Source organism: Crinia signifera, chromosome 5, assembly GCF_055691185.1.
Source record: "Crinia signifera chromosome 5, ASM5569118v1, whole genome shotgun sequence".
In the NCBI taxonomy this organism is placed as follows: domain Eukaryota; kingdom Metazoa; phylum Chordata; class Amphibia; order Anura; family Myobatrachidae; genus Crinia; species Crinia signifera.
In genome coordinates this window covers 38269294-38284710 of record NC_139221.1, presented here as the reverse complement: position 1 = coordinate 38284710, position 15417 = coordinate 38269294, and the positions used below count along the sequence as shown (strand labels likewise).

The 15417-nt window shown below is 43.0% G+C and overlaps 1 protein-coding gene across 3 annotated transcripts in view; it reads left to right on the top strand.

Annotated features, from left to right (window-relative positions):
* The window catches only part of DPY19L4 (dpy-19 like 4), a 49308-nt gene extending 36019 nt beyond the window's left edge, over window positions 1-13289 (top strand). For all 3 annotated transcript variants that reach the window (XM_083187037.1, XM_083187035.1, XM_083187036.1), the window contains 3 exons: window positions 4470-4602; window positions 7039-7197; window positions 11177-13289. In XM_083187037.1, coding sequence (XP_083043163.1) covers window positions 4470-4602; window positions 7039-7197; window positions 11177-11341 — 457 coding nt within the window. In that variant the 3' untranslated portion in view covers window positions 11342-13289. The remainder of the gene's footprint in view (window positions 1-4469; window positions 4603-7038; window positions 7198-11176) is intronic.
* The last annotated feature ends 2128 nt before the right edge of the window (window positions 13290-15417 follow it).

The following is a 15417-nucleotide window of genomic DNA, read 5'->3' as shown; positions in this document are numbered from 1 at the left end:
AGGGTTGAAATGATTTTGGCCCAGGAACCTTACAAACCTAGTCGCGGGTTGTTCTCGGGCCCAACCCTGGAATTTAGGCTGGTGTGAAAGGGAAAAGACAACGAATGAGTGCTAGGAACACAAAGAGAGATCAATTCCAGCTGCTGGAATCAAGCACACTTGATCTTTGATAAAGCCGCCGACAGACACAGGCGGGGAAATGCGTCCGTTCTCACTTGCCTATCCATCTAGTGCAGTGGTGGCCAACCCGTGGCTCTTGAGCCTCATGCGGCTCTCCCCCTTGTAAAGTGAGGCTCCTGCTCCCACTGCTGCCCGCCGCCCACTGTCCGTCCCAGTCCCCCCTGCTGCCGGTTCCCTGATACCCTTCTCCTTCTGAGGGGAGGAGAGCACGCATCGCGCATCTCTCCCACCCCTTACTGTGCATCCTTGTGACTGGGCCGTCCACCAATCAGAGCTCGCGGGCCAGCAGCCAATCAGGAGCCGGCCAGCGAGCTTTGATTGGTGGACAGCCCAGTCACAGGGAAGTGAGGGGGAAGGAGACGCGCGGTGTGCTGTACTCTCCTCCCATCAGTGACATGACAGGAGGACTGCAGGGGGACACCAGACTGTCCTCTCCCCACCCGGCAGCAGCAGCAACAATGGTGAATGCTGCTGCTGGGAAATTTGCACTGTGGGGGCATAGCAGTTTGTGGCACTGTGGGGGCATACCAGCTTTCTGGCACCATAGGGGCATACCCGGCACCGTGTGGTGCATACCTGGCACCGTGGGGGGCATATGTGTATCTGCCACTATTGGGGGCATATGTATATATGGCACTGCACTATTGGAGGCATATTTGTATCACACCCAACCAAGGGGTCAAAATAAACTACGTCCCTTTTTTTGGCGCATGCGCCTTCGGCGCGCGCATGATGTCGGCTCTTTAGCTTGACTACCAATATTTTTCGGCTCTTTACCTCTGACCGGTTGGCCACCCCTGATCTAGTGTCTGGCCAGCACAGGGGAGCCTGGACTACTAAACTTTGACCGGAGCAAACCACAAGCTAAGGTACTCCGGCTGTCTATCAGCTGTTACAGCTGCGTGTATTACTACTCCCTCATTGGACTTTGGTTCAATATGCACAAGCACTTGAAAGACTAGTGGATTGCACTGCTGGCACTGTGAATAGAAAAATAATTGGTGTCCCCCACCAGGCAAGCCAACAACATTCCTACAAGTTCCATTTTTTTTTTTTTCCAAAACAATTTTATTTGGTTTTGTTGGAGTACAGGTAAATAACAGTCTGTTAACAGTAGAGATCTCGCTTTGCACATGTACATCATATATTCAAAGTATACTGTCTCTTCCCATACGAGCATAATGAACATAAATAAAACATGACGTTTTAACAAGCTATGTTGTTCGGTGTCTTCTGTATTCTTCTCACAAAACATATCGTGACATACGAATATATATAGAACAACATACCCTTAACTAGTTTCCCCAACTTAACCTCCCTTCCCTCCTCCCCTACCCCTTCCCCTCCTCCCCCCCCCCCCTACCCACCCGCCCACATCAGGTCCTGAGTGCAATTCAATCCCTACTAAGAGATCTAGTTAAATACCATGTTGTGCCTTCATATAAAGAATAAATACGTTGTTGGGTTTCCCCATCCAGTGAATCTATGTACACCCCCCATTTGCGCATAAAACCTTTGACTCCCTGCTCTATATGTGGGATTGTGGAACGCCTGTCTAGGTGAAGGATGTCTAATAAACTTTGCTTTACTGAATGCAAAAATGGTGGGGAGGGCACCGTCCAACTTCTTAGTATCGTTTTCCGGGCTACCGTTACCACCATAGTGAGAAATGGCCTAAGTTCGGTTTTCCTGCCCTGCAGGTTCCAGTTTTTAAAATCTGCGCATAGCATTGCCAGAGGATCCTTGGTCAAGTGTAAATGGCATATTCCATTTATGAATCCCATCACCTTATCCCAAAATTTCCTGATGCGTCCACAATCCCACATACTATGAAAGAAGTCCGCCTCCATGCCCTTGCATTTCAAACACCTTCCCGATTCTCCTGGCACAAAGTGTTTCCTCCGTGCCTGGGATATATAGGCCCTATGTAGGGTCTTGATGTGAACCTCTTGCAATTGGGCAGATTTAAGTATTTTAAGAGTCTTTTCCATCGGTTTCATAAAGGTCTTAGCTTCTACAATACTCGGTATGTCTTTTTGCCATGCTTTGACTGCCTCAGTCCAAATATTATCCGGCAATGCCGGCAAAAGATCACTATATATATATTTTAATCTGAACGGTCCTGTTGTGCTGAGTACAAATATCGAGTGTAGAATATCTGGTAATTCTGGATTTAACATGGGGGGTGGTAGCGATTGCGCATAATGGCGCACTTGGAAAAACATAAACATGTCGCTGTTGGGTATCGTGTATTTATCTTTAAGGTCTTGAAAGGACATTACTTTTCCCCCAGGGTCAAATACGTCTTTGATAGATATTATTCCTTTTTCTGCCCATCTGCGATAACCTGCCGAAGCAGTTCCAGCAGGGAAGGCTGGGTTGCCCATCAGTGGGGCAAATTTTGTGACCGTGTGTTTTCGTTTTAATTTCTTGTTGATATCAACCCAGACTCTAAAGGTGTCAGCAAACATTATATTATTCAGGGCCCCTGAAGGAAGTAAGTTCTTTGGCATATGTAGCAATGCCGCTAGAGCATGTGGGGCTACCAGTTCTCCCTCCAAAGCCCTGTGTGTATATAACTGGCTGTTCAACAGCCAGTCTAGGATGTAGCGTAGAAATACTGACTGGGTGAATGCAGCAATATTGGGGATCCCCAACCCCCCCTCGGACTTTCTGATAAATGTCTTATGTCTTGCCATACGTGGCTTCTTTCCCTGCCACAGGAACTGAAAGAAACTTTTATTTAGTCTGACCATATCTTTCCCTGTTAGTTTTATAGGCAGCATCTGGATACAGTAAGAGATTTTGGGGAAAATTATGGATTGCAGTGCAGCCGCTCTACCCATCATAGATAAGGGTATATTGTTCCAGTTGTCTAGTATATTTATAATTTTGTCAACAATAGGGGTAAAATTCAACTGATATAATTTGGACAGGTCTCCCGGAATCTGAATTCCTAGGTATTTAATCGATTCTGTAGTGACCCTGAATTGACTGAGGGTCGGGGGCATCACCTGAAGCGATCCCCGTTTCCCTATCCATAAGATCTCGGACTTACTCACATTTACTGTATATCCCGCAAATGATCCGAAGGATTTGATTACCTTTATTATCGCTGGCATGGATGTTTCTAGGTCAGAAGCAAACAAGAGCATATCATCAGCGAAAAGGCAAATCTTTGCCTCTGTATCCCCTACTCTTATTCCCTTGTATCCTTGACATTTCCTTAATGCAATAGCCAATGGCTCCAGTGCAAGCGCAAACAGGAGGGGTGACAGGGGGCATCCCTGTCTGGTCCCCCTTTGTATTTCAAAAGGGGCAGAAAGGTATCCGTTGCAAGCTATCTGGGTGCGCGGGTGCCAGTACAAATTTTTAAGAAGATCTACAAATGTTGATGGAAACTTAAAACGTTGAAGTGTTTCAAATAAATGATCCCAGGTGACCATATCAAACGCTTTTTCAGCATCCATAGATATAATCGCCTGATCACCTGGGATCTCCCCTCCCTTTACACCCTGAATCACTGCTAATACCTTGCGGACATTTATTGCAGAATGTCTGCCGCATATAAATCCCGTTTGGTCCGGGTCAATCACCGTTGGCAAGATATATTTTAGCCTTTCCGCCATGATTTTGGTCAATAGTTTGTAGTCTACATTGAGTAGTGAAATCGGTCTGTATGATCCTGGGTCTTCCATGTCTCTACCCGGTTTAGGCAGGACTTTAACCACTGCCGAATTAAAATATAATGGCACCCGCTCACCAGAAATGATAGCATTGAACACTTTAGTTAACGTTTCCCCCACCTTTGGCCCTAATATCTTATAGAATTCCCCCGAAAACCCGTCTGGACCCGGCGCTTTTACAAGTTCCATTTTTAACCAATTGTTTACACATGCACACACAATCTACTGTATCGGCCGGTACATTTTTTTGTATAAAATATTAAATGCTATATACTTTTTCTGTATTTAATTATAAAAAAAAAAATGTATGTTTTTTTTTTTTTTTAATGCATCTAATATGTTTTTATTTACATTGAGAAATTAACAAATTTATTTTTCTATACCTCATACGACTGGCATTATTAACTTATTCTTATTGTTGATTAGTAATATTTTAATAATTTCATAATCATTTCAGTTTCTCTGTTCCTAGCGCTACTGTTAGTGTCTTTTTTTTCTGGTGTGAAAGTGGTATTATTAGTGCCATTGAAAAGTCTATAGCTTCTGTTGATTTATATGAGTCCAGTTCTGTTGAGCAATGACGTATCTGTTCTTTTCCTGCAGAGGCCAGGCCCCCATCGCGGCAGTGTTTGCTGGGAGCCCCCAGCTCATGGCTGCTATTAAACTTTGCACCGGATGGATGGTCACAAGTCTTCCAGTTTACAATGATGAAGAGCTGATGAAGAGGAATGAAAATGTAATTATTATAATTTTATTTGGGTATAATATGACTACTGTGAGCCTTAGTATTACAGATATGACCGTTGTGGGATTTGTGTATATAAGGTCTTCTCCGGTTAGTGTATTATTATAACCCATAGCCAACACAAACAATACACATGTTCTTTCTATCAGTCCCCACAAGAGCTTTGTCCCTATCTTTAGTTGGTGACCTTGAGAGATGACCTTGGCACTGGTAGCTTTCTATTCAGTGCAGATGCCGTGATGCAGAAAGTCCGGATTACACCAACACAAAGGATCCCATTCGTATTAATGATTTACATATATAGTGTTCTTCTATTGTAACATGCGCATGCAGGAAACCTTTCTTGTATCTGTTCATTCTTCTGATCCTCTATAACCTGGCCAACCGGTAGCGCTAGCTGTTGTGAAACTACAAGTCCCAGCATGCTGGGATGGGTTGCTTCGCAACAGCTAGAGACCCACAGGTTAGCCAGCCTTTCCCTATACTTATTTATGTGAACAAACCAGGTATTGCATCTACCAGTGTTATTGTACAGTACAGAGTCTGCATCCGTTCTGTAGGCGAAACCAGTGTTATTGTGCAGTGCACATCTACAGTGTCTGCATCCGTTCTGTAGGCGGAGCCAATGTTATTGTACAGTGCACATCTTCAGTGTCTGCATCCGTTCTGTAGGTGGAACCAGTGTTATTGTACAGTGCACATCTACAGTGTCTGCATCCGTTCTGTAGGCGGAACCAGTGTTATTGTACAGTGCACATCTACAGTGTCTGCATCCGTTCTGTAGGCAGGACCAGTGTTATTGTACAGTGCACATCTACAGAGTCTGCATCCGTTCTGTAGGCAGAACCAGTGTTATTGTACAGTGCACATCTACAGAGTCTGCATCTGTTCTGTAGGCGGAACCAGTGTTATTGTACAGTGCACATCTACAGTGTCTGCATCCGTTCTGTAGGCAGAACCAATGTTATTGTACAGTTCACCTCTACAGAGTCTGCATCTGTTCTGTAGGCGGAACCAGTGTTATTGTACAGTTCACCTCTACAGAGTCTGCATCCGTTCTGTAGGTGGAACCAGTGTTATTGTACAGTGCACCTCTACAGTGTCTGCATCTGTTCTGTAGGTGGAACCAGTGTTATTGTACAGTGCACAAATACAGAGTCTGCATCCGTTCTGTAGGCGGAGCCAATGTTATTGTACAGTGCACAAATACAGAGTCTGCATACGTTCTGTAGGCGGAACCAATGTTATTGTACAGTGCACAACTACAGAGTCTGCATCCGTTCTGTAGGTGGAGCCAATGTTATTGTACAGTGCACAACTGCAGAGTCTGCATCCGTTCTGTAGGCGGAGCCAATGTTATTGTACAGTGCACATCTGCAGTGTCTGCATCCATTCTGTAGGCGGAGCCAATGTTATTGTACAGTGCACATCTACAGTGTCTGCATCCGTTCTGTAGGCGGAGCCAATGATATTGTACAGTGCACATCTACAGTGTCTGCATCCGTTCTGTAGGCGGAGCCAATGATATTGTACAGTGCACCTCTAAAGTGTCTGATTTTTTTTAAATCTAAAACACTTGGCAAACATTTTTAGTTCACATGACTCCCCAAATCTCATTTTACTGTTCTCAATTCAAGGGCGGCACGGATGGTGTAATGGTTAGCATTACTGTCTCACAGTGCTAAGGTCATGGGTTCGATTCCCACCATGGCCCTAACTGTGTGGAGTTTGTATATTTTCCCCATGCTTGCAAGGGTTTACTCCTGTTTCCTCCCACAATCCAAAAATATACTGGCAGGTTAATTTGCTCCCAACAAAATTACCCCTAGAATGTCTGTGTGTGTGTGTACATGTGGTAGGGAATATAGATTGTAAGCTCCACTGGTGCAGGGACTGATGTGAATGATCAGATATCCTCTGTAAAGCGCTGCGGAATATGTGTGCGCTATATAAGAAACTGTTAATAAATAAGGGGCTTTTTTTCAGTTGATTGACCAGATTACCAGTACATGAAGCTACAGATAGGGGCTGTTTAACATATTACAACTATATATAATTATTTTTATTTATTTATTTTTTATACTGTCACTGTCCGGAGCACTGCTTGTTACCCAGGTAACAAGCAGTGACACCCCAGTGTGTCTGCTCATCACACATTAATATTTGTTTTCTTTGTTTTGTTTTTACGCCTTTGTTTTGTTTTTACGCCTTAAGCAGCTCTGATTTGGTAGAACTCCAAATGTGACCTATAATTACTAAGTAGTCTTATCTTCAAGTGTCCACTAGAGGGAGCCAGATCACTGCACACTTTTCTGTCTACTAGGCCTAAGTAGCTTTGCACAAGTGAATGTTTTGAATCCTTATCTATGTGTTTCAATACTGTCTATTTTCAGACTATATATAAATGGAATGATTAATATCTTACAGGTTTATCAAATCTATAGCATGAGGTCCGCAGAAGACATCTACAAGATCCTCACCTCCTATAAGGCCAACTACGTGGTGATTGAGGATGCAATCTGCAATGATGTTGTCGGAATGAAAGGCTGCCGAGTGAAGGATTTGCTGGATGTTGCGAATGACCATGTAAGTGTATTGTGTGTATGTCCTGCCTCATATGAAGGGCGCACAGTGTAACCTCTGCAATGGGAAAAGCTTATGAGGAGCCGCCAGGTGATGCCGTCAAAAATATGTCCTACAAATCAATGAAAACTTCAAACTCGGAGTCATAAAAGATCCAACTTCTCAAGCAAATGAACTTGTGTTTTATAAAGAAGTGAACAGATAATGGGATGTGATGTAGTATACTGTATTTAGATTATTTAAGAGCTTTTGCCATTACGGCTTAGGGGCACTTAATGCATAAGGTGGTTGGTCCACCAAATACCATATGTAATTGGATTGGAAGCTGGCTAGGGAAATGTCCGGAGATTCATACTCTATGTGGACAGAGTTGATAACCGGCTCTGAAACGTGTCTGTACTGGTGGAACTGTACTATGTGAGTGTAGGGTGGAGATGGAGAACTGTAGGTAACAGGTGCGCCTACATCTCTACTGGCCCTGGTAATGGGAGGGGGTGTGGCTAATGCAAGAGGAGTGGCCAGGTCCCCTCCCTACAAAATAATAATCACCTCCGAACTGCACATAGGAGTGTGATAGAACATAGAAGACTTGATACAGAAAAAATGACACCAGTTACCCGCGCTCACAAACAGAGATTGCTGCTGGAATTCCCACAAAATTGGGATACCACACCCAAAAGAAATACCACAAGACTACAAGAAATGGATCTTCACAGCGCTACCTCCGGCAGTGTTTCTTGATTCCCTGAGTAGGATCAAGACTCCAAAAATATAGGAAAGAGAAATAATAACAGTACAAATTGATGATTAGTGAGGGTCAGTGTTCTAGATCTCAAAATCTTCCAGCTTCTGAAATGACTCACCTAGTCTAGCTAGGAGATGTTCCCATAAAGGTTTCTTTATAGATAATAAGAAATGTGGACTCACCAGAGGGCAGTGCCCTATATTCATCCAAAGGTATCTTTTATTTTCAATCCAAAGCGACAGGACAATGTAGGTAATCCAAATATAACGATTTAATTCCTTAAAAGACAAGACGTTCACCCTCCCACTTCACAAGAACGGTCCTCTCCCACCCGGAATGGAAGAGATGCAGTCCAAGTGGTGTAGATGACAGCACACCAGTAGGTAGGGGGTCAGTCCAGACAAAAATATTCTTAAAAACTCCAACGCGTTTCGAACTAAAAAAGTCCTTCCTCAGGGTGAAGAGTATCATACTCTTCACCCTGAGGAAGGACTTTTTTAGTTCGAAACGCGTTGGTGTTTTTAAGAATATTTTTGTCTGGACTGACCCCCTACCTACTAGTGTGCTGTCATCTACACCACTTGGACTGCATCTCTTCCATTCCGGGTGGGAGAGGACCGTTCTTGTGAAGTGGGAGGGTGAACGTCTTGTCTTTTAAGGAATTAAATCGTTATATTTGGATTACCTACATTGTCCTGTCGCTTTGGATTGAAAATAAAAGATACCTTTGGATGAATATAGGGCACTGCCCTCTGGTGAGTCCACATTTCTTATTATCTATAAAGAAACCTTTATGGGAACATCTCCTAGCTAGACTAGGTGAGTCATTTCAGAAGCTGGAAGATTTTGAGATCTAGAACACTGACCCTCACTAATCATCAATTTGTACTGTTATTATTTCTCTTTCCTATATTTTTGGAGTCTTGATCCTACTCAGGGAATCAAGAAACACTGCCGGAGGTAGCGCTGTGAAGATCCATTTCTTGTAGTCTTGTGGAACATAGAAGACTGACTGCTGCTGTCTGCGATGGGGAATGGGGGGACAGCGGGACCTGCGCCCCTCCACCAGGCCTGGGTAAAGCATACACACTTCCCCCTTCTTGGCATCACTGGTGAGTTATAGTCATGGCAATAACATATAATACTACTCTGCTGCGTTCACAGCCACCAGGATATTATAGTGTATTGGATGCGGAAAGTTGATCTCTTACAAAGCATTGGCCTCGCAGTCTAGACCCTGGTTTCCTTCATAATAGTGAATGTAAGAAAGGAAGTGCTTTGCTTATATACTGGGTTACGGTCATTACAGTATAAAGGCGTTCGAGTTTGTCGCTCCAAGGGTATGTCCATGTGCCATAATGGGATGTGAAAGGAATCTAGGGCACGTTAGACTAACATTCGACACTGACACAACCCCAATGGTGATCGGGGTAAATTTACTTAAGGTCAACGTTGAATATTAAATCGATCGGCATAATTTTTTTTTTTCAGGGTCCAAATTGCAAGTTTGTTATGTTTATTGCTATGGTTAAAAAAAAAATGACTAACACAAACTCCGCGTTGATCGATTTTTGAATCAAACTTTTATAACTGTCCCGATTTAAGTTCATAATGTAAACACACATAGGGGTACATTTACTAAGATGGGATTTCTATTGAAGATGGCATAAATCAGGAGTAGAATCTTACTGGTTGCTCTAGGCAACATCCCATCTTCAATAGAATTCCCATCTTGGTAAATTTACCCCCATAATGTCAAAATTGTGTTGGTGTAAAAAAAATGCTGCATGTTGACATTCTGGACTTTCCAATATCACCGTCATCATTTTGAATGTTGCTGCTTCATACCAGCAGTCCATGTACAGGTTGAGTATCTATTATTATTATTATTATTATTATTATTATCAATTACAGTTTCTTATATAGCGCACACATATTCCGCAGCGCTTTACAGAGTATAGGTGAACAGTCACACCAGTCCCTGCCCCAGTGGAGCTTACAATCTATATTCCCTACCACATGTACACGCACACACAGACAGTATAGGGTTAATTTTGTTGGGAGCCAATTAACCTACCAGTATATTCTTGGCTTGTGGGAGGAAACCGGAGTACCCGGAGTAAACCCACGCAAGTACGGGGAGAATATACAAACTCCGCACAGTTAGGGCCACGGTGGGATTCAAACCCATGACCTCAGTGCTGTGAGGCTGTACTGCTAACCATTACACTGTCCAAAATGCTCGGCAGCAGAAGAATTTTGGATAACGGATTATTCCGTATTTTGGAATATTTTTATATTTGAATAATGTATCTTGCAGTATCTTGCATTTATGTTGTATAAACACATTAAATACACACAAATATATTTTATTTGTGCATAAAACAAGGTTTTAAAACATGAAACAAAGTTTGTGTACAATCTCCGATCCCGAATTTGAATGCCAAGCAATCATTTTCTTGCAGATATTTAGTGCCAGTTACATATCATGTCCCCAGTAGTGCCAGTTATACCCATTTCACACTGCACTTGTTAAATGGTATATTGCTGTTTTTTCCCATTTCTAAACCTTTAAGGCTGCAGTGGGAGAGCGCCAGAGTTCATTTACCGGTTAAAGATAACCGGTATTTCAACACGTTTAAAAAGCAGAGTCCTACACGTTTCAAAACCGTTTTTTATGCAGTAAGAATGGCTCTGAAACGGTATTTAGTAAAAACAACAGATTACATACCTGTGATAGGCTGTCCCCTGCATTCTGCCTTGAAACGGGTTCAGGGGATTAAACGGGTTGACTGATGTGAATGGTACTTAAACGGTATTTAAAACGGTAATCTACTGCAATGTGAAGGCTCAGACCAGTTTGAAATACCGTTTAAAAATACCGGTTCTTTAAACGTTTTGGCAGTGTGAAAGCTTACATATCATTTCCCCAGTAGTGCTTTTAACAAAAAAAAAAAATTCACTTTCTGAAATGTATGGTTTTTGGAATCATTTGGATAAGGGATACTCAACCTGTATTACAATTCTGTACAAGCTTTACAAATAAAACCTAAAATAATGTAAATAATATTCAAGCATTTTACACCCATTACTTATTTTCTACCCACATTACAGGCAGCTTCAAACTAACTGCATTTTATTTAAACACCCGTTGCCCAGTGACATATATATCTATAGGTTATGAGCTTCTGTACATCTGCCGGAGATCTTCTGACCGTTCGTTCTCTCCTTCCACAGGTGGTGAATGAAAATGGGGATATTTATGTCTACTCGAAATATGGACGTTTCTGCCATGAAATCAAAATGAATTATTCTCCATACGTGAACTATTTCACAAGAGTATTTTGGAACAGGTCCTATTTTGTATATAAAATCAACACCCTTATATCTTTCCAGTACTGAAAACCACACGCATTTCACATGTGTTTCGCAAACGTGCCGGGAGACCTTTTCTTTACTGCAATACTCACTTTATTCGCGTCTCTCCAATATCGGATTCTCGGAGCATCTGGGATGGTGTTCTATTGTAACCATTTGCACAAAGATGCCTGTGCGAAGGCATTAGAACTTGGAGCACAAAGGAGTCCTAATCCAGAGACCTCTCTTACTGCCGTACTCCTCCTATTCTGAGCACATCGCGTTTCTCCAAAATCTGATTCCCAGAGCATGGGATCGTGTTCTATTGTAATTTGCATAAAGCTGCCTGTGCAAAGACATTGGAACTTGGAGCACACGGGAGTCCTAATCCAGATAACTTTCTTACTGCGCTACGCTTCCTCTTCTGAATCCAGCGCGTTTCTCCAACTCTAGGAGGCATTGGATCACGCAAGTCCTTATCCAGATCTATCCAAGAATCGCCGCTGCTCTGGAGCGGGCGTTGATTCACTTTGAGTTTATGCATTTTCAGCTTTACGATATGCAAAAGTGTCAATTTTTTTTGTCTTTTTTGTCTTTTACTGTTCTAAAGTTTTATTGTATTAGGCAGGCCTGTTCTAATTTTACATGTGATGTGTTTTATACATTTCCTAGTGCATTATGTAACTTTTAATGTTTTGCTTTGGAGAAAGCGTAGAACCAGGGGGTGTGCAAAGGACGGGATTCAGGCGTCCTCATTGCAAACAAAAAAAATGGCCTTTACAAGCAGCATTTTTCTTTGTATTTTTTATTTTATTCTTTCTTATATATAATTTCCAACCCATTGCCCTGATTGTGCCTTTTGCTTTTATAAGCTCGCAGGGAAAAAAAAAAATCGATGATGATCTTTCATTTTTAAATCAAAGCTGCTCAATGAATGAGAACCTCCAGCGTCAAAGTCAACCAACATACTGCATTAAATGTGCCGCCGGTTGGCCATTATTCCTCTGATCGCTAGGCAGTGACCCAACAACACAGCTGCCGGGAGGGAATGCAGTGCAGAATGTGTCTTAACGCATGCTGAGAGTCCTCCTCATTTGCATACAGGAGGTGCCGTTGTATAGATGTACGTCTGCATACCCTGCTCCCTGATTGGCTGTAATGTCCTACATCGAGCGATCAGTCTTCTAGATGCTTTTCGTCTACATCCGCTACCAGGCCAGCCAGTGGCCTACAATGATAAAATGTACATACTTACCATTGGAATATACAGTGTGTGCAATGTTAAGTATGTGTGAGTCATACCTCAAATCCGCTGTCTACACTTTGCACAGTCAATGGCTACTTTTAAAAGGAAACGTACGGTTTCCCACAATCATATAAGCTGGTCTTTTCTGCACTGACATGTAGTTCACAATGTTACCGTTTCCCATTTATTACCTAGAGATGCATTTGATTTTATGGGGTAGATGTATGAAGCAGTGACAAGGGAGGAGAAGTGAGCCAGAGGAGAAGTGGCCCATGGCAACCAATCAGCTGCTCTGTATAATTTTATATTATGCAAATTATAAATATTACATCAGTGCTGATTGGTTGCCATGGGCCACTCCTCCTCTGGCTCACCTCCTCCCTTATCACTGCTTCATACATCTGCCCCTTTGTCTGTTACTCTTGTGATCGGCATTGCAGGCTTTTATTTAATAGGTGTCCGTCTCGCCACTTGACTGGTGTGTTTTATGTATGATCTGTAACGTGTGCGTGAGGTTGCGGTAAGGTTTTTATGACAAGTGGACTTGCTGTATATTGGTCTGTGAACCAAACTTTTCTGCCAAAATGAATACTGTGCGATGTGAGTTATATATGACGGGGGAAGGCGGGGAACTTGTGAGCACTTCCAGGGAAATGCTGTGATTGGTTCTCACAGAGGAGTCGGCAACCTCTGCTTTTGAAAAAGGTATAAGATGTGTAGCGATTATTAATAAATCAGCATCTTTTATGCATGATGTCTGTTTTATTACACACACGCACGTATATATAGAGCAATTTATGCACCGTTTTTGTTTATCGGGTCTTCTCTGAAAGTTTTCAAAATGTTATCTGTACTATTAATACTTCTGAAATGTTTCCAGCAAGCATGTGATTCATTTATAAGAAAATTGATCTGTTAACACATTTTATTTGGCTTTACTGACCTTTTATAAAAAAGGTCTCCAACAATTGCTCAAGGCCCCCATACACTACTGCTATTACACTATAAGAGGATGGTGTATTTTCCAGTGGATGGAGAAATGATCTGCAGACTAGCTAGCAAGCAAGTGTTTCCAACTCCAGTACCCAAGGAACCCTGACAGTGCATGTTTTCCAACTCCAGTCCCCAGGAAACACCGTGACGGTGCATGTTTTCAAACTCCGGTCCCCAGGGAACACCGTGACGGTGCATGTTTTCCAACTCCGGTCCCCAGGGAACACCGTGACGGTTAGGGTTACCAACTCATCCCTTTAATCCGGGACACATATTAATTACACAGGTTCTGTGGCTGGCTTTCACCTGGTTTTAAACTGCCACACCTCAAGACTCCATTTCACCTGGTTTTAAACTGCCACAGAACCTGTGTAATTAATATGTGCCCAAGATTAAAGGGATGAGTTGGTAACTCTAGTGACGGTGCATGTTTTCCAACTCCGGTCCCCAGGGAACACCATGACTGTGCATGTTTTCAAACTCTAGTCCTCAGGGAATAGCCTGACGGTGCATGTTTTCCAACTCTAGTCCTCAGGGAACCCGGACAGTGCATGTTTTCCAACTCCAGTCTCCAGGGAACCTGGACGGTGCATGTTTTCCAACTCCAGTCCTCAGGGAACACCGTGACGGTGCATGTTTTCCAACTCCAGTCCCCAGGGAACACCATGACACTGCATGTTTTCCAACTCCAGTCCACAGTTTTTACTGACATGCATGTTTCCCAGATTCAGCTCTGGAACACAGGTTTATTCATTACTGACCAACATACTCCAGAAGATGTATTGGTGGTAATAATTTATTCACTGGCTCTCGGTGAGATGTAATAAGCCTTGAAAAGTGATAAAATGGAGAGTGATAAACCTCCAACCAATCAGCTTCTATCTGACATTTTTCAAACACAGTCTGTGACATGGCAGTTAGGGGGCCAGATTCTCTAAGCTTCAAAAGTGATAAAATGGAGAGTGATAAACAGACAGCCAATCAGCTCCTACCTGCCATGCCACAGACTGTGCTTAAAACATGGCAGGTAGGAGCTGATTGGCTGGTTGTTTATCACTCTCTATTTTATTACTTTTGAAGCTTAGAGAATCTGGCCCAGGAGCTGATTGGCTGGTTGTTTATCTCTATCATTTTTTAAGCTTAGTACATCTGGCCCTCTGTGTGAAGACCTGGAAAAAGTACGATTGACGGAGGACTGGAGTTGAGAAACTCCTGTAAACTAGTGGGAATTATTGTCTATTTTGAGTGATCAGAATCGCTGGCTGTTACTGGATGTCATTTTGTGAGGCTCTCCGAAAAGACCATATTAGAACTAAAGCCCCGTACACACGGGGGAGATAGATTGCTCAGTTTCTCCTTTTCATCAGCGACGAGAGATGGTCGCTGATGAAATGGTACCTCTGCCGGTGGAACAGCAGAGGTAATCAGCTGGTTACAGGAGCAAGCTCCTGCGACCAGCGATTAGAATGGGGCTGAAAATAGGAGCGCGCACCCGGCAATTTATCGCTGGTGCGCACTCCAATCACTGGTAATATGGTCGCCAGCGACCATATTTCCAGCGATTTCAGCCCCTATCTCCCCCGTGTGTACACAGCTATTGTCTTACAATTACTTCTTTGCACTATGCCTCCTGCCTCACACCGCCGCACGCTAGACACCCGCTCAGTGGGTGTCCTAGATCAGGGGAAGCGCTATCCCCTGCAATAACGCACGGGGATAGTGCATATTCCCCTGATCGACCTTTAATAAATCTACCCCTCAGTGGGGTAAATGTACTAAACCAGGCATGTCCAAACTATGACCCTCCAGCTGTTGTGAAACTACACAGCCCAGCATGCCTTGCCATAGTTTTAGCATTCTCTAATGCCAAAACTGTGGCAAG